Source organism: Echiichthys vipera (genome assembly GCF_963691815.1).
Source record: "Echiichthys vipera genome assembly, chromosome: 11".
Lineage (NCBI taxonomy): Eukaryota > Metazoa > Chordata > Actinopteri > Perciformes > Trachinidae > Echiichthys > Echiichthys vipera.
In genome coordinates, this window is record NC_139836.1 from 4337868 (window position 1) to 4358838 (window position 20971).

Consider the following 20971-nt stretch of genomic DNA (forward strand, 5'->3'; position numbering starts at 1 on the left):
TTTGTGGTTGTTTTGTGTCTCTTTGTAGTCGCTTTGTGTCATTTTGTGGTTGTTTTGTGTCTCTTTGTTGTTGTTTTGGTTCTCTTTGTGGTCGTTTTGTGTCTCTTTGTGGTTGTTTTGTGTCTCTTTGTTGTTGTTTTGTCTCTTTGTGGTGGTTTTGTGTCTCTCTGTGGTTGTTTTGTGTCTCTTTGTTGTTGTTTTGTCTCTTTGTGGTCGTTTTGTGTCTTTTTGTCGTCGTTTTTGTCTCTTTGTGGTCGTTTTGTGTCTCCTTGTGGTCGTTTTGTATCTCTGTGGTCGTTTTGTGTCCCAAGTTGTTGTTTTTTCAAAAGAAACCTAATTTCGGAGCCTAATGGTTAAAAATAAAACATCACGTTTCATCTGGAGCAATATTGAGCATTTTGATTTGTGCACGAGACGATAACAAGCTTGAGTGCTTTAACTAATCTGACCCGAACAGTTTTTATAACACATATATTTATATATGTAAATACGCATGCAGGGGTGTAGAACTGCATGTGTAAATATATAAATACGTATATTTATATAGTGATATGCCTGCAGCTCAGGATGTCTCTCTGTCACTGTTGCTGCTAACGCTTCCTGTGCTTCAGCCCTACTGAGCATGCTTCAGCTTCTGCCGGCTCCGCCCCCGCCGCTCTGCAGCCTCTGGACCCCGCCTCACCTGGCCCCGCCCCTCACAGGTAACCAATCACAGCACAGAGTTCTTCTCCTGGAGGATCTTGAGTTTGTTGTCAGACAGGTGTGTTGCGTTCACGTGCCGGTGGGACGTCTGGGAAGCTCGGGGTTTGAGAGAAAAAGGGTTTAAAGGTGCTGATGGTGCAGACAGGGGCGGATTATAAGACGATGGGTCCCTGGGCACAGGCATGCAAGAGCCCCCCAGCTCCCCTACAAAGAGGGAAGACACAGACCTCTTTTTTGTTGTTATTTTGAATCTCTTTGTAGTTTTATGTCTCTTTTGTGGTCATTTTCTTCCTCTTTGTAGTCTTTTTGTGTGTCCTTGCAGTTGTTTTTATATCTCTTTGTTGTCTTTTTGTCTCTATATGGTAATTTTGTGTCGCACTGTGGTCATTTTGTGTGTCTTTGTAGTTGTTTTGTGTGTCTCTCTGGTCATTTTGTCTCTCTTTGTAGTCATTTTTTGATTCTTTGTAGTTGTTTTTATGTCCCTTTGTTGTCTTTTTCCTCTTTGTAGTTTTTTTGTGTCTCTCTCTGTGGTCATTTTGTGTCTCTTTGTAGTTGTTTTGTGTCTCTTTTTGGTCATTTCTTGTCTTTATGGTCAGTATTTGTCTCTTTAAGTGACATTTTGCAGGTAGGGGCCCCTAACACTTTTGGCCCCTTACACTTTGGGCCCCTGGGTCTGTGCCCAGTAGGCCCCGTTCAGTAATCCATCCATGGCTGAGAAACATCACAAACACAGCACGAACATGCAGCTTAGGTTAGAGAACAGGTCGGTGTGACCCCGGTGACCTTCAGGATGCAGATCGTCATGGTGACCTCTGCTGTTGTTGTCTCCACACCCACAGCCTGAAGCGCCAGTCTGCCGCTGGTTACCGCCTCCAGCACAAAGCTGCAGTCTCCAGGTACCGACGCCTGCAGGGAGTCCACGCTGCCAGCGTCTGTAGTCCGCTTCACGCTCTTTCTCTCCGCTACGTAACACAACATCTGCCATCAAAGGACGGCTTCTTTATCCAAAACTCTTCTATGGACCACGGGTGGATTCAAGGCCTCAGTGGGCTTCATGTTAACGAGTGTGTATGATGACGACAAAGAGACAGAAAACAACCACAAACAGACACAAATCAACCACAAACAGACACAAAACGCAAGCAAAGAGAAACAAAATTACTTTAAAGAGACACAAAACAACTACAAACAGACACAAATCAACCACAAACAGACACAAAACGCAAGCAAAGACACACAAAGTTATTTCAAAGAGACACAAAACAACTACAAGAGGCACAAAACAACTACGAAGAGACACAAAACAACCATAAAGAGATACAAATTGACTACAAAGAGGCACAAAGGGACTTCAAAGAGGCACAAAACAACTACAAAGAGACACAAAGCAACTACAAAGACACACAAAACAACAACATAGAGACACAAAACAACTACAAAGAGACACAAAACAACCACAAAGAGACACAAAACAACTACAAAGAGACACAAAGCAAATACAAAGAGACACAAAATGACTTCATAAAGATACAAACTGACTTCAAAGAGACACAAATAACTACAAAGAGACACAAAGCAACTACAAAGAGACACAAACAACTTCAAAGAGACACAAACAACTTCAAAGAGACACAAAATGACCACAAAGAGACACAAAATGACCACAAAGAGACACAAAATGACCACAAAGAGGTACTCCACTACAGCTCAGAGGTGTTGAAGCACACTGAGGCCTTTATTTTGAAATGGGTCACCCTGATGGGAATTGAACCCCTAACCCTGAGTGCATCGCTGCGTCCAGGACCACGTAACCGTCGAGTAACAACTTCATCTGTTCATCAGCTGAATCTTCTCTTACTGGCTCTGAGAGATGAAAGTGCAGCTGTCACATTTATATCTTTACGTTAATCATCATTTCTTACAGGCTGGTTACTAACTCTGAACTGTGTGTGTGTGTGTGTGTGTGTGTGTGTGTGTGTGTGTGTGTGTGTGTGTGTGTGTGTGTGTGTGTGTGTGTGTGTGTGTGTGTGTGTGTGTGTGTGTGTGTGTGTGTGTGTGTGTGTGTTTGTGTGTGTGTGTGTGTGTGTGTGTGTGACACCTGGTAAGTGTCCTGGGAGTCTGCGAGACTTTGTGCAGGTGATGGGAACCACATTTGTCCGTTAACTGGAGGAACATGGAGGGTCTTAACGCACGCGGGTCAACTGGACACAAGCGTGTAAAAGGTCCTCAACCCCTCTACATCAGAGACCCCGGACTCAAAGACACAAAACATGGTCGTTTTGAGTCTCTTTGATGTCGATTTGTGTCTCTTTGAAGTCATTTTGTGTCTCTTTGTTGTCGATTTGTGTCTCTTTGAAGTCATTATGTGTCTCTTTTAAGTCGTTTTGTGTCTCTTTGTTGTCGTTTTTGTGTCTTTGTTGTCGTTTTGTTTCTCTTTAAAGTTGTTTTGTGTCTCTGTTTTTGTGTCTTTGTTGTCGTTTTGTTTCTCTTTGATGTTGTTTTGTGTCTCTTTGTTGTCATTTTGTGTCTTTTTGTTGTCGTTTTCTGTCTCTTTGAAGTAATTTTCTGTCTCTTTGTAGTTGTTTTGTGTCTCTTTGTGATCGTTTTGTGTCTCTTTGATGTTGTTTGTGTCTCTTTGTTGTCGTTTTGTGTCTCTTTGTTGTTGTTTTGTGTCTCTTTCTGATCGTTTTGTGTCTCTTTTTAGTCATTTTGTGTCTCTTTGTTGTTGTTTTGTGTCTCTTTGTTGTCGTTTTGTTTCTCTTTGATGTTGTTTGTGTCTCTTTGTTGTTGTTTTGTGTCTCTTTGATGTTGTTTGTGTCTCTTTGTTGTCGTTTTGTGTCTCTTTGTTGTTGTTTTGTGTCTCTTTCTGATCGTTTTGTGTCTCTTTTTAGTCATTTTGTGTCTCTTTGTTGTTGTTTTGTGTCTCTTTGATGTTGTTTGTGTCTCTTTGTGTTTTTTGTGTGTCTTTAAATTCATTTTGTGCCTCCTTGAAGTCGTTTTGTGTCTCTTTTTAGTCACTACTTTGTAGTTTTGTGTCCCTCTGTGGTCATTTTACGTCATTTTGTGGTAATTGTTCTCACCTGGGCTGGTGTCCAGTTGACCCGCTCAGTGATCCATCCATGGCAGGAGATGAAGAAAAACTATTTGAATAAAAAAATCACAAAAGTCTCAGCAGACTTTCTGGTCATTGTGAGACCCGTGCAGAGGAAGGATGGTTGTTCGTGTCCTGGATCAGTTTTCAGAATTACAGCTCAGTGAGTTTTACAGTCTGTTAGTTCAGAAACATGCAGCTTGTAATCAATCATCTGTTCATCCCTCTCCAGTCAATACAATCAGGCTCCACAAGCCCCGCCTCCACAGCAGTACCAGCAGCCAATCCCGCCGCAGCAGTACCAGCAGCCAATCCCGCCGCAGCAATACCAGCAGCCAATCCCGCCGCAGCAATACCAGCAGCCAATCCCGCCGCAGCAGTACCAGCAGCCAATCCCGCAGCAGCAGTATCAGCAGCCAATCCCGCCGCAGCAGTACCAGCAGCCATTCCCTCAGCAATACCAGCAGCCCCCAACGCAACAGGCCCCGCCCACTCAGCAGAGCTCCATTCAGGTCCCTCTTGGCTCCGCCCCCTCCAAGGTGGTCAGCACCGCCAGCATCTACCCGTCCCAGCCAGGTGAGAACACCTGCGTCCTGATGAATCACATGAAAACACATCTTTGTCGCCTGATTGGACGCTGAAACGGTTTTCCTCTCCTCCAGCTTCAGCTCCACCTCCTCCTCAGCCACGCCCTCCAGCTGCTGCTCCGGCGCCGGCTCCAGCCGCTCCCGACTCCGCTAACCGACCCCCCTGGGTGTCCGACACCAACTTCGCCGACAAGTTCGACCCCAGTAAGATGACCACCACCACCATGAAGGTGCAGCCGCTGCCCCAGGGCGCCCCTCCTCCGCCAGCGTACATCCCCAACAGGTCCCCCGCCGCACCTGCAGCTCCCAGCCCCGCCAACGTCGCACAAAGCCCCGCCCCCTTCGCACCTGTGGCGAGAGGCGTGGCCCAAAGAGCGGAAAGGTTCGCCGCCAGCAGCCGTACGCCTCTGTGTGGGTCCTGCAACAGCGTCATCAGGTAATAAACACCTGATTCTTCTGATTATAGGAGATATTACGATGCACCACATTATATACAGATATGTTTGTGAGCATGTGAGTTTTTGCATTAATATGATTGCTCTTAAGTTATGATTTCATTCCTAAAGCTTTATTATTTAATGTTTTTATGAGTCTAGGTCTGAATGTGTTGTATTGTATTGATTGATTTATTGACATTTTTTGTTTTCGAACATGTAAAACAAAAAGAAAATAGAAAATAACAATGTTTCACAAAATAGAAGCATAGCAACGTTTGCTTAAAAGAAAGAGTGACGAAATGACTTCAAAAAGACACAAAATGACTACAAAGAGACAGAAAACAACACAAAGAGACACAAAACAACTATAAAGAGATACAAAACAACAACAAAGAGACACAAAACAACAACTAAGACACAAAACAACAACACAGAGACACAAAACAACAACAAAGAGACACAAACAACTACAAAGATTCAAACAACTTCAAAGAGACACAAACAACTACAAAGAGACACAAAACAAAAACAAAGAAACACAAAACAACTATAAAGATTCAAACAACTTCAAAGAGACACAAACAACTACAAAGATTCAAACAACTTCAAAGAAACACAAAACAACAACACAGAGACACAAAACAACAACAAAGAGACACAAAATGACTACAAAGAGACACAAAACAACCACAAACAGACACAAAACAACAACACAGAGACACAAAACAACAACAAAGAGACACAAAACAACAACACAGAGACACAAAACAACCACAAACAGACACAAAACAACAACAAAGAGACACAAAACAACAACAATGAGACACAAAAGAGACATAAAACCTTAATAAAAAGTTAACGTAGACTGGCCGCAGAACCACCTGGCGTGGACCGGCAGCTCGGGAGACGCGTCTGTACGCAGGAAACGGTCCTGAAACATCAAAGAGTCAAACGTAGACGCCCCAGTTCCACTTCGAGAACTGACGTAAAATCCAAATAGTGATGAAAGACAAGACGAGAAGACAGCCGGTAGATTCAAACATCACAAACCAGCTGAAGCAGACTGAACCTGAGACCCTGTTGTTGTTGTTGTTTTTGTTGTTGTTGTTGTTGTTGTTGTCGTGGTTTCCAGGGGCCCCTTCCTGGTGGCCCTCGGCCGGTCCTGGCACCCCGAGGAGTTTAACTGTCACTACTGCCACATGTCTCTGGCCGACGTCAGCTTCGTGGAGGAGCAGAACAACGTCTACTGCGAGAACTGCTACGAGGAGTTCTTCGCACCGACCTGCGCCCGCTGCAACACCAAGATCATGGGGGTGAGATGCTCCACCTGTCTGTCTGTCTGTCCATGTGTCTGTCTGTCCACCTGTCTGTCTGTTTACCTGTCTGTCCACCTGTCTGTCTGTCTGTCCACCTGTCTGTCTTTCCACCTGTCTGTATGTGTACCTGTCTGTCTGTCCACCTGTCTGTCTATCTGTCCACCTGTCTGTCTGTCCATGTGTGTGTGTCTGTCCACCTGTCTGTCTGTCTGTCCACCTGTCTGTTTACCTGTCCACCTGTATGTCTGTGTACCTGTCTGTCCACCTGTCTGTCTGTTCAACTGTCTGTCTGTCCATGTGTCTGTCTGTCCACCTGTCTGTCTGTCCACGTGTCTGTCTGTCTGTCCACCTGTCTGTCTGTCTGTTTACCTGTCCACCTGTCTGTCTGTCCACCTGTCTGTCTGTCGACCTGTCTGTCTGTCAACCTGTGTGTCTGTTTACCTGTCTGTCTGTCCACCTGTCTGTCTGTCTGTTTACTTGTCGACCTGTCTGTCTGTGTACCTGTCTGTCTGTTCACCTGTCTGTCTGTCTGTTCACCTGTCTGTCTGTTCACCTGTCTGTCTGTTTACCTGTCTGTCTGTCTTTCCACGTGTGTGTCTGTCCACCTGTCTGTCTGTTTACCTGTCCTTTTAACTGTCTGTCTGTCTGCCTGTCCACATTTCTGTCTGTCTGTCTGTGTTCAGCAATATCCGGCTGTTCAGTCTGACGTAACACCCTTTCAAAATAAGATTTCCGGGTCCAAATGCCTTAGATACCTGACATTAGTGACATCATTTAAAGGGAAAAGTGTGTCTTGAACGCGTCTGACATGTTTGCGTGTTACAGGAAGTGATGCACGCCCTGCGGCAGACGTGGCACACCACCTGCTTCGTGTGCGCCGCCTGCGGCCAAGCCTTTGGAAACAGCCTCTTCCACATGGAGGACGGAGAGCCGTACTGCGAGAAAGGTACGAGGACGTTCACACCGTCCTGGGGTCAGGGGTCAGGGGTCGGGGGTAAGGGCTAACTATCTCTGTGTCTCTCTCTCCGTCAGATTACATCGCACTCTTCAGCACTAAGTGTCATGGCTGTGACTTCCCGGTTGAAGCTGGAGATAAGTTCATCGAGGCCCTGGGTCACACCTGGCATGACACCTGCTTTGTCTGTGCGGTAAGAACCAGAAACGGACGCCATTAGCATCCAGTTTACACACTTTTGCGTCACCCTGTGCACGCAGATTTACCCCCAAAGACGCTCGTCTAAACCAGAATAAAATGTGAGAACTCCAGGCCACTTAAATGTTTCCTTTCTACGTCGTCTTCGTCTAAACAGAAGCTAAGAATTCTCCTCAGGAGCACGAAAAGATCTTAGTTCGGAGTCATTTCTTCAAACCTGTTCCCAAAGTCTGAGACCAACTTTTCCTAAGGAGCGGGACGGACTCCTGAGCTCAGACCAGAGGACGGGGTCGACCATGTTGGGGTAGATCAGGGGTGTCAAAGTGATCCAGTAAAGGGCCGCTGTGGCTGCAGGTTTTCATTCCAACCAAGGAAGAACTGTCGTCTGAGCTGACCAGCTTTTTTTTTCCCACGGAGAGTTTTACCAACTTTAATCTTTGGTGATATGGGTGTTTGTTATTGGTTGGTGATGTGACGGCGTCCCTGACCGACTCTGCCACGTTCTTAAAGCCATCTCCACTAAGGCCGTACCTTTTTAAAAGCTCACTATCATTGAATCTCTGCGTAATGTCGACTGCAGAAGCATGTTAGGTCGGTTCTTAACGTTTTTATAGATTTAGGAGCGACTTTAAGCGCTAAAAGGCTTTGTGAATCACAAAGGTTAGCACCTGCTGTACTCTGAGCTTTAAGATGTTTTGTGAATCAGCCCCAGGTTTTGAGATACTGTGTTTTCTCAAATAGAGGCTGGTGGGAAACCAAGTGGATAAATATGTATTTAATGCTCTTTTCATGTCTCATCTTCTCGTAATGTCTCATTTTTCTTATTGTTTTGGTACATTGCCTCATCTCTCCTCAAATAAAGCAACATAGCATATCACGTGCATGCAAACTGATGTACATAATGTATTTCTATCATTTTAATTGAACAAATACAAGAATAATACTTAATAAACTTATATGCTAAGCTCTCTGTATTATCAGCCTGCTGCAGATAAACACTGATTCACGAATTTACGGTATCTGTTTCTGTCTCCACGTCAATACGATGCAGGCGGACGTAGTTTAGTCTGTGGTGCTCACATCTTTGAATAATTACATTTAAATAATTAAACAGAGACACTGTTTCACAGAAAGTGTCCCCACTGGTCTCTCGAGCCTGTTCGTACTCAGAGCTACTTCCTGTCGTGTTCCGCGTCGTGCAGGAAGAGACGCATCCGCTCAACTCCTCTGTGTCTGTCGCCCCCTGCAGGTTTGCAACGTGAACCTCGAGGGCCAGCCTTTCTACTCCAAGAAGGACAAACCTCTGTGCAAGAAGCACGCTCACGCCATCAACGTGTAGGCCAACCAGCCGTCGCCGGGGGCAACGCAACGACGACGCAACGACGACAAACGCAAGCCGACGACTTTTACAAGATGTGTGTGAAACGCTCTTTGGGTTTTCTTTTTGTGCATTAATATTAAGGATTAAACGACGCCGCCTGATGATTCTGCTTCAGAACAGAAGCAAAAACAAAGTCACGATGTTCTCTGTTGTTCTTCCGACACATTTTATTACGTACTTTTCATTTTCTTGTGTTTTCTACCAGAAACTTCCCGTGTGTTCGATGTGACCGCCGTGCCGTTCGGCGTCCGTACGGAGTCTGGTGTGTGCCGAATGAAACAACGATATATATTCTCATGCAAAATACATAAACGTAGTGCAACAAAGGTATTATTACGTTTAAATTTAAATATTAATAATAATACTTTTGATCATTTAATCATTTTTAGCTCGGATTGCATCTCATCTGTGGACTTAAACGTCAATTGAATAAATGTAAATGAGTCCTGACCCCGAGTGAAGGAGTTCAAGTCCCTCTGGATCTTGTTCACGAGTGAGGGGACGATGGAGCGTGAGTTTGGCCGGAGAATCGGAGCAGCGGGGGCGGAGCTGCAGTCGCTCTACCGCACCGTTGTGACCAAAAGAGAGCTGAGGAAGACAAAGCTCTGGATCTACCGCTCAGTCCTGGTCCCTACCTTCACCTGTGGTCATGAAAGCTGGGTCAGGACCCAAAGAACCAGGTCCAGGTCCAAGCGTGTGAAATGTGTTTCCTCAGGAGGGGGGCTGGAGTCTCCCTTAGAGAGAGGGGGAGAAGTTCAGCATCCGTGAGGAACTCGGAGTAGAGCCGCTGCTCCTTTGTGTTGAAAGGAGCCAGTTGAGGTGGTTCAGGATCATCTGGTAAGGATGAACCCTGGGCGCCTCCCTAGGGAGGTGTTCCAGGCACGTCCAGCTGGGAGGAGGCCTCGGGGAAGACCCAGGACCAGGTGGAGAGATTAGATCTCCACACTGGCCTGGGAACGCCTCAGGATCCCCCAGTTAGAGCTGGTTAATGTGGCCCGGGAAAGGGAAGTTTGGGGTCCCCTGCTAAAGCTGCTGCCCCCGAGACCCGACCCCGGATAAGAGGCTGAAGATGAGATGAGATGACCTTTAAATGAGGAAATAAAGTCATTTATTCGTCGTATTTACAACTAGCCAGATAATTTTTTTTGTTCCAATTAAATTTTAATTAATTTCTAAATTATAATAATTGTTTTTAGTGTTAATTTACTGTTGTTATAATTAAACAGTGGGAAAGTATTCAGTTATTGCAGCGGCACACACGAGACTCCGTAACCTTGAACTGCACCGTAGTTTGTCTCCACAATTTTGTTCTCATCGTATCTTTCACTCGTCGCTGAAATGTGCCAATTTAGATTTTTGAATGCTTTTTTTTCACTTAACTAAACTAACAAACGTATTTATTAATGTTTGCTTCAGCACGACACTGTAAACTAGAAACGACAGACTGTGTGGAAACAAAAGGTCCTCAGACTTCAGTTCACAGTTCATTCAGAGCAGCAGGTGAAACGATAAAGCATCACTTTTATTTTATTTTGAAATTCGCTGTTTTGGTTTTGAGGGGAACGTGAGCGTCTCTGCTCTCAGTCCCGGCTCGGTCGTAGTCCAGATGTGGAGGCGGTCCGACTGCAGCAGAGCGGCCGTGAAGAAGAAGCACCATCATCTGAACTGTGTCTGCGAACTGAAATCTCATATTTATAGATTATTTTTGAGCGTGTGATATTTATTTAAAAGCTAATATATCATCACTGCTGCGTCCGGTGCTCACCAAATGATTTGTTTTGCGGATGTTTGAACTGTAATTATCGTGTTATTGTTAAATGTCGGTGCTAGTTTTCACTTCATGGCCCCGTTCACACCGCACACAGTTTTCTTTTCTGACTGTTACAGGATGCTATGAAGCGCCTGAGGTCCCACGAGATTATATATTTTATTTTATGCACACAAGATCTAAAACAAACCATAATAATAATAATAATTCCTGGGGCATCGGAGGCTCCGTCCTGACGGAAATATGTGTCTCTTTAGCTGCTAAAGGCTCCGTTGTGTTCACCAGCTCGTTTATAACTGTGCCCGTCAGGAAGCGCTCGGCTTTTTCTCTGTGAACGACGCTATGAGAGCCCGGAGAGTCAACCAGAAGAGTAAAGTTGTGGGCCGGACGGATGAAGAATGTGCTGAAACTCTATAAATATCCGTCGAGCAGAAGAGAGCTGCTGATTCAGCCCCCGGTGATCGATGCACACGTCATTTTTTGAACTTGTGTTATTAAGACATTTACCGCGTTGCCACAGGTAACCACAGGTGTCGCCAAATCTTAAGAATGAAAACGTAATAGATCTGTCATTTCAGACGCACTCAGACAACCCCGGCTGCTAAAAATTACGATCTTAAAACACTCGATGGCGCTGTTCTGCTCAATCTCCATATTCAACCATTAACTTACGCGTTAAAGTACGTCACGTGAACAAGTGACTTTTGGCTTCACGCGGACACGAGCGGTCGTCTCCCGGGTGAAAGTCCTGTATTTGTTCCCAGACTTTGATTAAATAAACGTATTTATGTCAATGCGTAAACAAACGTCACGTAGCAGCAGCATCTGGTGGCCGTTAGAAGAACTGCAGCTCAACAAAGTAAAAGCAGCGTCAAAGTCCGATCCTTTCTGCGTTTGCTGCAGATACGCTGACCGATGTGCCGTCGAACGCTTTTACGATGCGGTGTGAACACATCCGGGGATGTTTTAAAAGTGTGATCGGAGCCTCAGGGCACACTCACCCTGTCCATCCGTACCGCGCCCGACCATGTTTCACGTCTAAAGTCTAGTTCATTTGACAAGTGTGAGTGCAACCGTACCGCGTCTAGGACCATGCGCGGACATTTAAAACAATGGCGGCGAAAGGTTCACGTTGGTGTGATGCGGAGGTGGAGTGTTTACTGCAGATTTGGTCGATGAAAAGATTCAAAAACAGTCGACAAGACGCACAAAAACTCCGAGGTCTACGGAAAGATCTGGAAACAAAGCCACGCATCGCCATGATGTCATCAATGCGTGTGACGTGTTACGGCGTGATGACGTATAGGCAGCAAGAAGCATTCTCCGAGGCCCAGGTAGTGTGAGTACAAACGGGCCTGGAGGGGGGGACAAGGACCCTAAAGCACGGGGCACGGGACGGAGGCACAGTGGGAGGGCGCCCTCAGACGCACCGGAACAAGATTTAGAGCAGAGCGACGATCAAGTTTGGCGTGTTGTGCCTTAGGCTACTCTGCGACCTGTCTGTCTGACTGGCACACACACACACACACACACACACACACACACACACACACACATACACACACACACACACACACTAACACACACACACACACACACACACACACACACCCTCGGTCAGTTGAGTGAGCCCGTGTGCCGGTGTACAGTTTTTACTTTGACTTTATTTTATACCGTTTGTGTGTGTTTCCGGGGTGAATGCGTGCATGAACAGCGTTTGTCACAGTCTGTCACAGCACGTGGAGCGAGGCCACGTCAGTATCGGTTATCGATGATGTCGCCGTTTAACATTATCGGGAGTGTTTGAACTTGGTTTTCGGTGTGGATGAGGTGTCAGTGAAACGTTATTAATGCCACAGTGTGACGGAGGAAGAGAAGCTGCAGTAACATTAAAGGACTCTGCTGCGTGTCGGAGGTTCGGCTGCTTTACGACGTTGTTTAACAGGTTTTAAATATCTGACGGATATTCTGTACGTGCTGCGAGTTCAATAAAATGAGCACTTGAAACACTTGAAAACATTTGCTGTGAAGTTGTTTTTGTCTTTTTGAGATGCAACTACTTCCCACGATTACAAAGAGACTCAAAATGACCAGAAAGAGACACAAAGTGACCACAAATAGACACAAAGTGACCACAAAGAGACACAAGTAACCACAAAGAGACACAAAACAACCACAAAGAGACACAAAATGACCACAAAGAGACATAAAATGACAACAAAGAGACACAAAGTGACCACAAAGAGACACAAAGCAACCACAAAGAGACACAAAACAACCACAAAGACACACAAAATGACCACAAAACGACACAAAATAACTACAAAGAGACAAAAGACCACAAAGAGACACAAAACAACCACAAAGAGACTCAAAACAACTACAAAGAGACACAAACAACTACAAAGAGACACAAAACAACCACAAAGAGACACAAACAACTACAAAGAGACTCAAAATGACCACAAAGAGACACAAAACAACCACAGCTTTAACTCAGACTGACTGGATTTTGTATTGAAGAGTCCCAAACTCCATCTTTTAAATTCAGATTTTACCTAAAAATAATAAATAATCAGCTTCTTAATTATGTGATTAAACATAAAAGAGAAAAAAGTCTGAATGCTGAATTAAAGGTATATGACAGAGCATTAATGTGTTAGAAATCAAATAATTTCAAATCCCAACAGTTTCCTACAAGAGTCTTGTTTCATGAGCTTTTTTATTTAAAATGTTCTTTCTGCTTTTTCAACCAAAGCAACAAACGAGTGTTCACAGGAGGCAAATATCAGCAGCTATATATGCAGATGACACTCAACTAATTGTGTGTCTTTGGGGTCATTTTGTGTCTCTTTGTGGTCATTTTGAGTCTCTTTGTGGTCATTTTGAGTCTCTTTGTAGTTGTTTGTGTCTCTTTGTGGTCACTCTGTGTCTCTTTGTGGTCATTTTGAGTCTCTTTGTGGTCATTTTGAGTCTCTTTGTGGTCATTTTGTGTCTCTTTGTGGTCATTTTATGTCTCTTTATAGTTGTTTGTGTGTCTTTGTGGTCATTTTGTGTGTCTTTGTGGTTGTTTTGTGTCTCTTTGTAGTTGTTTGTGTCTCTTTGTGGTTGTTTTGTGTCTCTTTGTGGTTGTTTTGTGTCTCTTTGTAGTTGTTTGTGTCTCTTTGTGGTTATTTTGTGTCTCTTTGAAGTGGAGAGCATTCACTGGAGGAAAATCATCATTTCGTAACAACTGGAAGACGGTAACTGGGAGAGAATCTGTGTGTGAACCTTGTAGCTTCACTGCTGGAGTCCCTCAGGGTTCTTCTCCGGGTCCCCTCTTTTTTTAAAGTGTTGATCTTTCACGCTTCTTTAGATCAAATAACTGTGGACATTAACTTGGTGAATACGTTGTTAAAGTTTTGCACAGTCAGGTCTAAAACTATTACAGCTTTACTCTTTAAATGTAACCCCTCTAACACTCATGATACTCTTCTCGTGCGTAAACAGGAATGTTTGGTAACTTTTCTATATTTTTCATCATCAGTTTGGAACTTTTACAGGAAAGTTCCTCTTTCACTTCTTATTTTTGTAACTCTGACACACACACACACACACACACACACACACACACACACACACACTGGTCATGACCTCGGAGAAATGTCATGAGGTCAAATCAAGTGTGTTGCAACTTCAGCTTTACATAATAACACTGATTATTATTAAAATTAATATTATTACTATTGTTATATTATTAGCATTATTATTGTTATTATAACAACTATTATTATTATTATCATTATTAAAATTAATTTTAAGGTTATTGTTATCATTATTATTATTATTATTATAATTATTATTATCATCATCATCATTATCATTATTGTTGTTATTATAACTATTATTATCAGCAGTAGTGACGTCAGCGGTGTGATGTCCCGTCTCCAGACACCAGGGGGCGTCTGTGTCGCTTTTACAGTTTCCCTTCAAAATAAAAGCCGCAGGTCTCCGCAGCAGTGATTGAAGCACAGAGGAGGAAAAACGACAGAGCTCTCACTCCGCCTCTGAGTCCGGGACCAAAGAGAAATCACAACACTCTGAATGCAGCAAATCTGCAACATTTATTTACCTTTGCATTTAAATTACTTTTATTTTCAAATGTCAGTATTTATTTTTGTCCATTATTTATGTTTAATTTTGCTTTTACAGAAATAAATTACCAAACAAATAAACATGATAACAGATGACTGCATATAATTCATATTTTATTTATATCACTTTATATTCCCCCTTTTTATTATTAATCTTTATTGAACATGAAATAAAAATAATAAAACTTAACAAACTTAATAAAGAAAATGAGCCGTCAAAAGCTAACAAACAAGAAAAGCAAGCAAATGGGATTTTTTTTATCCCATTATAATGATTTTTTATCACTTTTTTATGATTTTCATCTCATAATTATAACTTTATCTCATTATTATGATTTTAATCTCATTATTTGACTTTTTGTCTCATTATTATGATTTTTTATCTCATTATTATGATTTTTATCACATAATTATAACATTTTATCACTTTATTATGACTTTTTATCTCATAATTATAACTTTTTATCACTTTATTATGACTTTTTATCTCATTATTATGACTTTTTATCTCATAATTATGATTTTTATCTCATAATTATAACTTTTTATCTTATAATTTTAACTTTTTTTATCACATTATTATGATTTTATCTCATTATTATGACTATACCTCATAATTATAACTTTTTAGGTCATAACTATAACTTTTTGTGTCATAATTATAACTTTTTAGGTCATTATTTTGACTTTTATCTCATTATTAAAACCTTTTTATCTCATTATTTTGACTTTTTTATCTCATAATTATAACTTTGATCTCATTATTATGATTTTTATCTCATTATTTGACTTTTTGTCTCATTATTATGATTTTTATCTCATTATTATGATTTTTATCACATAATTATAACTTTTTATCTCATTATTATGATTTTTATCTCATAATTATGACTTTTTATCTCATTATTATGATTTTTATCTCACAATTATGACTTTTTATCTCATAATTATGATTTTTATCTCATAATTATGACTTTTTATCTCATTATTATGATTTTTATCACATAATTATAACTTTTTTATCACATTATTGATTTTATCTAATTGTTTTGACTTTTTATCTCATTATTATGACTTTTATCACATAATTATAACTTTTTATCTCATAATTATAACTTTTTAACTTATAATAATAACTGTTTTATCACAATATTATGATTTTATCTCATTATTATGACTATACCTCATAATTATAACTTTTTAACTTATAATAATAACTGTTTTATCCCAATATTATGATTTTATCTCATTATTATGACTATACCTCATAATTATAACTTTTTAGGTCATAACTATAACTTTTTGTGTCATAATTATAACTTTTTAGGTCATTATTTTGACTTTTATCTCATTATTAAAACCTTTTTATCTCATTATTTTGACTTTTTTATCTCATAATTATAACTTTGATCTCATTATTATGATTTTTATCTCATTATTATGATTTTTATCACATAATTATAACTTTTTATCTCATTATTATGATTTTTATCTCATAATTATGACTTTTTATCTCATTATTATGATTTTTATCTCATAATTATGACTTTTTATCTCATTATTATGATTTTTATCACATAATTATAACATTTTATCACTTTATTATGATTTTTATCACATAATTATAACTTTTTTATCACATTATTATGATTTTATCTAATTGTTTTGACTTTTTATCTCATTATTATGACTTTTATCACATAATTATAACTTTTTATCTCATAATTATAACTTTTTAACTTATAATAATAACTGTTTTATCACAATATTATGATTTTATCTCATTATTATGACTATACCTCATAATAATAACTTTTTAGGTCATAACTATAACTTTTTGTGTCATAATTATAACTTTTTAGGTCATTATTTTGACTTTTATCTCATTATTATAACCTTTAAATCTCTTTAAAGCTGACAGAGCGCATGCGCAGTCTGTCGTCCCCCCCTAAACTCCTGTATACTCGGTCCCGTGGTTTTGCCGCGGAGTGATCGCTCCCCTCAGAGCGACGCATCACCGCGGCCACACACGATCTTTGCCCGGCTGCTCTTCGCTCCCCTCCATCATCAAACGGCTCAAACCGCGGAGCGACCGAGCGAGCGGCCGATGCGTGAACGTTACTACGGAAAACACCGGGGAATTACGCCTTTCTGTCCCGGTATCACGGTGGGGATTTGGACTTTGACTACTGCGATGAAATAGCGTCGAAAGAAGCCGAAAAAAAGCGTCACATTCGGGGGAGAAATTCAAGAAAGAAGGGGGCAAAGGTAAGGGCACAATCCCGAACTTCATTCCCAGCCTGCGGGGTCGGAGCCCGACTTTGGGGCTCCGTCTACCACCTGGAGTCAACGCAGTGTCTGTGTTGCTGCTTCGTGTTTACGATGTGTCGAGTTTTTATTTCATTTAAAAAGAAAATCAGAACTTTTATACTTCACTTTGTTGCATTTATAAGTGAATATCTTATATTATTAACGTGTAAGTTTGTGGGAATAAGTTTAACAAAACCGTAATGGAGTTAATGGCGAACAGATTTGTTTTAAAGTGTCACCAGGACGTAGACGGGTCCCTTTGGTTGAAGTCGTGGGGGAAAAAAGTTGGATTTTTAAAGTTTGTTGTTTAAAAATCACATTTAAGAAACAACTGTTCGTGTTTTTTAAAAAGCCGAACTCTTGTAATTAACTTAGTCTTTATATGTTTTAGTTTATATGTGATTATCTTGTATAATTAAGTATTTATTTAAGTAAATGTAAATAAATGAACAAAACACTAAGGGAGTTCGGCGAACAGATTTGTATTGTGTGTGTGTGTGGATGGAACAACTTCAGGATTTAGACGGGTCCCTTTTGCTGCTGTCGTGGGAAAAAAGTTGCTTAACTTAAAGTTTGTTGTTTAAAAATCACATTTTTCGACTTTTTTAAAAAGCCGAATTTTTAATCTTGACTTTATTGATAGTTTTAAAACTTAACATGTGACTATATTATATAATTAAGTTTGTTTTAACGTCGTGTTACAAAGTTGACCAAAACAAAAATGGAGTTCGGCGAACAGACCTTTTTTGTTGTTCGAGTGTATTGGCGCCAGGATTTAGACGGATCCTTTTTTACTTTCTGTCGTTGAAAAAAAGTTTATTTGCTTAAAGTTTGTTGTTTTTAAAAGTCACAGTTTACAACAATAATGAGCATTATTCGTCACTAATGTTTGTAGTAGTTGAAGTTGGCCCGGGGGAGGGTATTTACTGGACTTGTTAGCCGCATTCCTCTGTTAGCTTACGTTTCCATTGCACAGCTCCTCTGTAATTACACCAAAGCCTGAAACGTTTGCTCCCAATTTAGCAGCGAAAACAGTTTAATTTTAACCCGTTTTAGGGTCAAAATGTCACGTTTTTCCCCATTAAAGTCAACTTGGCTAACTCTACCTTTTAAGGTAAGTTCGCTTTGTAGGTGTGAGACTTTATAAACTTTAAAATATCAATAAAATGTTCAGAATTTATCAATTTCAATAACTTTACATCTGTTATGTTCATTATCACGTGCAATGCACCTCTATTACATCATGTTATGTCTTTATTTCATTTGCACTTTACTCCTTAGACACTCTATTTTATATTTCACTCTTTTTTTAAAATCTTATTTCGTTACAATTGTATTATTTTTAAGTGTTATTGCAATTTTGGGCGTAGAATAAAGCTCTATCTTATGTTATTGTGCTTTAATAGGCCTTTAAAAATAATATTTCAGGTGTTTTATGACATTAAATGAGATGTTTGCTGCATTAAAACATTGGAAAATAACGTAAAGCTGTTTCCAAGCATTGATTTTTCTGATTTCAGACTTAAAAAATTAAGTAAAAGCCAAATTTTGATGCTTTTGTGCAGAGATAAAGCTGTTACAGTCAATTTAGTGTAATTTTTATAGATGTTACCATTAACACTGTTGTAGATATATTGTAGTTTACATATTTTTACACATTTCTTACCTTTATTATTCCATATTTCACTGTAGGAGCATATATATATATCTTAACATACCTATATTTCCATATTGATGCTGTAGAAGCTCTACATGTTTAGCCACATTTTCAAATCAATAGTTTTATTTAGATCACACTTTCTGATCCGTAACACTGGTGCATCTTGTCGTAAATGGATAAATAATAATATTGACGCTGTTATTTGCTTTCTCAGTTAATCTGTTGTTCTAAAATTAATAATTTTAGTCCATAAAACATGAGAAAACAGCGTCTGTCACAGCTTCTCTGAGCTTCAGGTGATCTTTTTATGTCCAAAACACCAAATATATCTCCAGTTAAAGTTTATCCTCTTAGATTTTATACATTGTAATATCGTAAAATGTTTTTTTAGGCTGCGTTACAGTAAAATGATGTCATTTTCTGATTTTGGCAGACTGTAGTAATACGTCCCTTTACCTCCTTAATCATAATATCCATATAACTGATGAGTATTTATTAAAATATGTTATTGTGTAAATGTTTTTGTAGAGGCAACAATGGTCAACCGCACGATATTGTCGCAATATAAAGATATTTAATCAAAAATCTTGTGATATTTGCTTTTCTCTCGGTCACTTTTCAGTGAAATGAAATAGAAAAAAGCTGCAAATTCAATTATTTTGAACCAGAGAAATGATTTAAAGCATGACTCCATTATTAAAGTGGTTGTAGATCAATTTTCTGTCGCGTAATGACTCAATAATAAGCAGCAAAGGGTCCCGTCCTGTCTTTAATAGGGTGATTTATTATTATTATGCGTCATAAGACAAGAAAGAAACATTTGTTGATTTTGGTTTTAGCTGCAGAAAACCACTTTACCCCCATTTTGATCTGATTTTGACCGTATTTGTTCAGATTTAGTGCCGTTTCACACAAAAATGCTCCGATATATTATTTAAATCAACAGGTGAAGCATCTGCGCGGTTAATATTTATACCGCAAACGCCTTTTTAATGTAGTTTAAACACAAAAGTTTAAACATTTCCCCCTTTTTTAACTGTTAAAAGTGATGAAACGAGCGTCGCGTGTCGTGCATCTCATGACCGAAGCTTATTTATTTTATTTATTTAATGTAAACCAGGAGTTTTCTCCGTACTTCCTGATTCTGATGGGAACTAAAACGTTTCCAGGACGCGTCAAACGTTCAGTTTCTGTTTGTATCGATTGAAACGGTGGCGAGGATGAATTAACGTCCGCGGCTTCAGTGTAAACAGGAAGTTGCTTTAACAGTCGTCTGCTGGTTGTAAACAAAGCACTTTAACTGTTGATTATTGTGTTTTGGTTCAAATCTGAAGTGTCTCTCTGTTATGTAATCGTCTGGTCTGCTGTGACGTAGACTTTCCTCCGCACAGGATCATTTTTTGCTAATTTAAACGTGTCTCAGTTCATCGGATCATTTCTGAGCGCTGTTGGGATTATTTTGGCGTCTCACAGTTTGATTCAAAACCATAAAAAAAATTTAAAAACGGACGTAGCATCTCTGTCGAGGTCCGTTCTCTCAACTTGATCCAGTCGTCCTCGCCTATGGGAGTCTCCATCTTGTCAGTCCTTGACTCAGCCTCATTTCCTCTGACCGAAAAAGGGCATGTATGTGACACTGGGGGGAGGGGGATACATCACACGCATTGATGACGTCATGGCGATGCGTGGCTTTGTTTCCAGATCTTTCCGTAGACCTCTGAGTTTTTGTGCGTCTTGTCGACTGTTTTTGAATCTTTTCATCGACCAAATCTGCAGTAAACACTCCACCTCCGCATCACACCAACGTGAACCTTTCACCGCCATTGTTTGAAATGTCCGCGCATGGTCCCTCCTTCTTTTTTCTATGTCCCAACAGGCGCACAGGAAATGACCTCAGACCTCACCGTAGGCCTCGTGCTCGTACACATGCGCACGCTCGTGCTCGTACACGTGCAACGTGCTTTACTAAAGCCCACCTCTCCCAAACGGGCCGTGGACGGCAAGCGTGCCGCTCCTAGACGTGGTACAGTTGCACTCACACTGGTCAAACGAACTAGACTTTAGCCGTGAATCGTGCTCGGGCACGGTACGGAGGCACAGTGGGAGTGCGTCCTTGGTGTCGTTTCAGGAACTTCAAGAGGTGATACCAAAAATAGTTCCAGGATCAGGTTTAGTTGAGCTGATTAGTAGAAGATAACCTTTTTTCCGTCGCCCTCTTCTGAAGAGTTAAATTTGTCAGAAAAGGGGAAATAAAATGTCTTTTTTTATCCATTACATCATAATCTGACTTCATTCCAACAAACATCTTTTCTTATTTGATGTTCCTATTTTTTGTCACAGCCCTGACGTCAGTGTCTCGATCAGAGGACGAAATGTTGAACTTTTATTTTAAGTCCAATTATCATTTATAAACCCCGCGCCGTCTTTTATACA

General features: G+C 40.5%; 2 protein-coding genes across 7 annotated transcripts in view; both read left to right on the forward strand.

Annotated features, from left to right (window-relative positions):
* Positions 1–12039, forward strand: part of LOC310953472 (LIM domain-binding protein 3-like) — a 55673-nt gene extending 43634 nt beyond the window's left edge. For 4 of the 5 annotated variants that reach the window (XM_083922515.1, XM_083922514.1, XM_083922513.1 and 1 more), the window contains 7 exons: positions 1542–1598; positions 4026–4369; positions 4456–4816; positions 5950–6130; positions 6959–7079; positions 7166–7281; positions 8536–12039. In XM_083922515.1, coding sequence (XP_083778641.1) covers positions 1542–1598; positions 4026–4369; positions 4456–4816; positions 5950–6130; positions 6959–7079; positions 7166–7281; positions 8536–8625 — 1270 coding nt within the window. In that variant the 3' untranslated portion in view covers positions 8626–12039. The remainder of the gene's footprint in view (positions 1–1541; positions 1599–4025; positions 4370–4455; positions 4817–5949; positions 6131–6958; positions 7080–7165; positions 7282–8535) is intronic. The other variant, XM_083922517.1, reaches the window with a different exon arrangement.
* A 4621-nt stretch (positions 12040–16660) lies between these two features.
* Positions 16661–20971, forward strand: part of LOC310953474 (bone morphogenetic protein receptor type-1A-like) — a 59225-nt gene continuing 54914 nt past the window's right edge. For both annotated transcript variants that reach the window (XM_083922519.1, XM_083922521.1), the window contains exon 1: positions 16661–16836. The gene's annotated coding sequence lies outside the window, so the exon portion shown is untranslated. The remainder of the gene's footprint in view (positions 16837–20971) is intronic.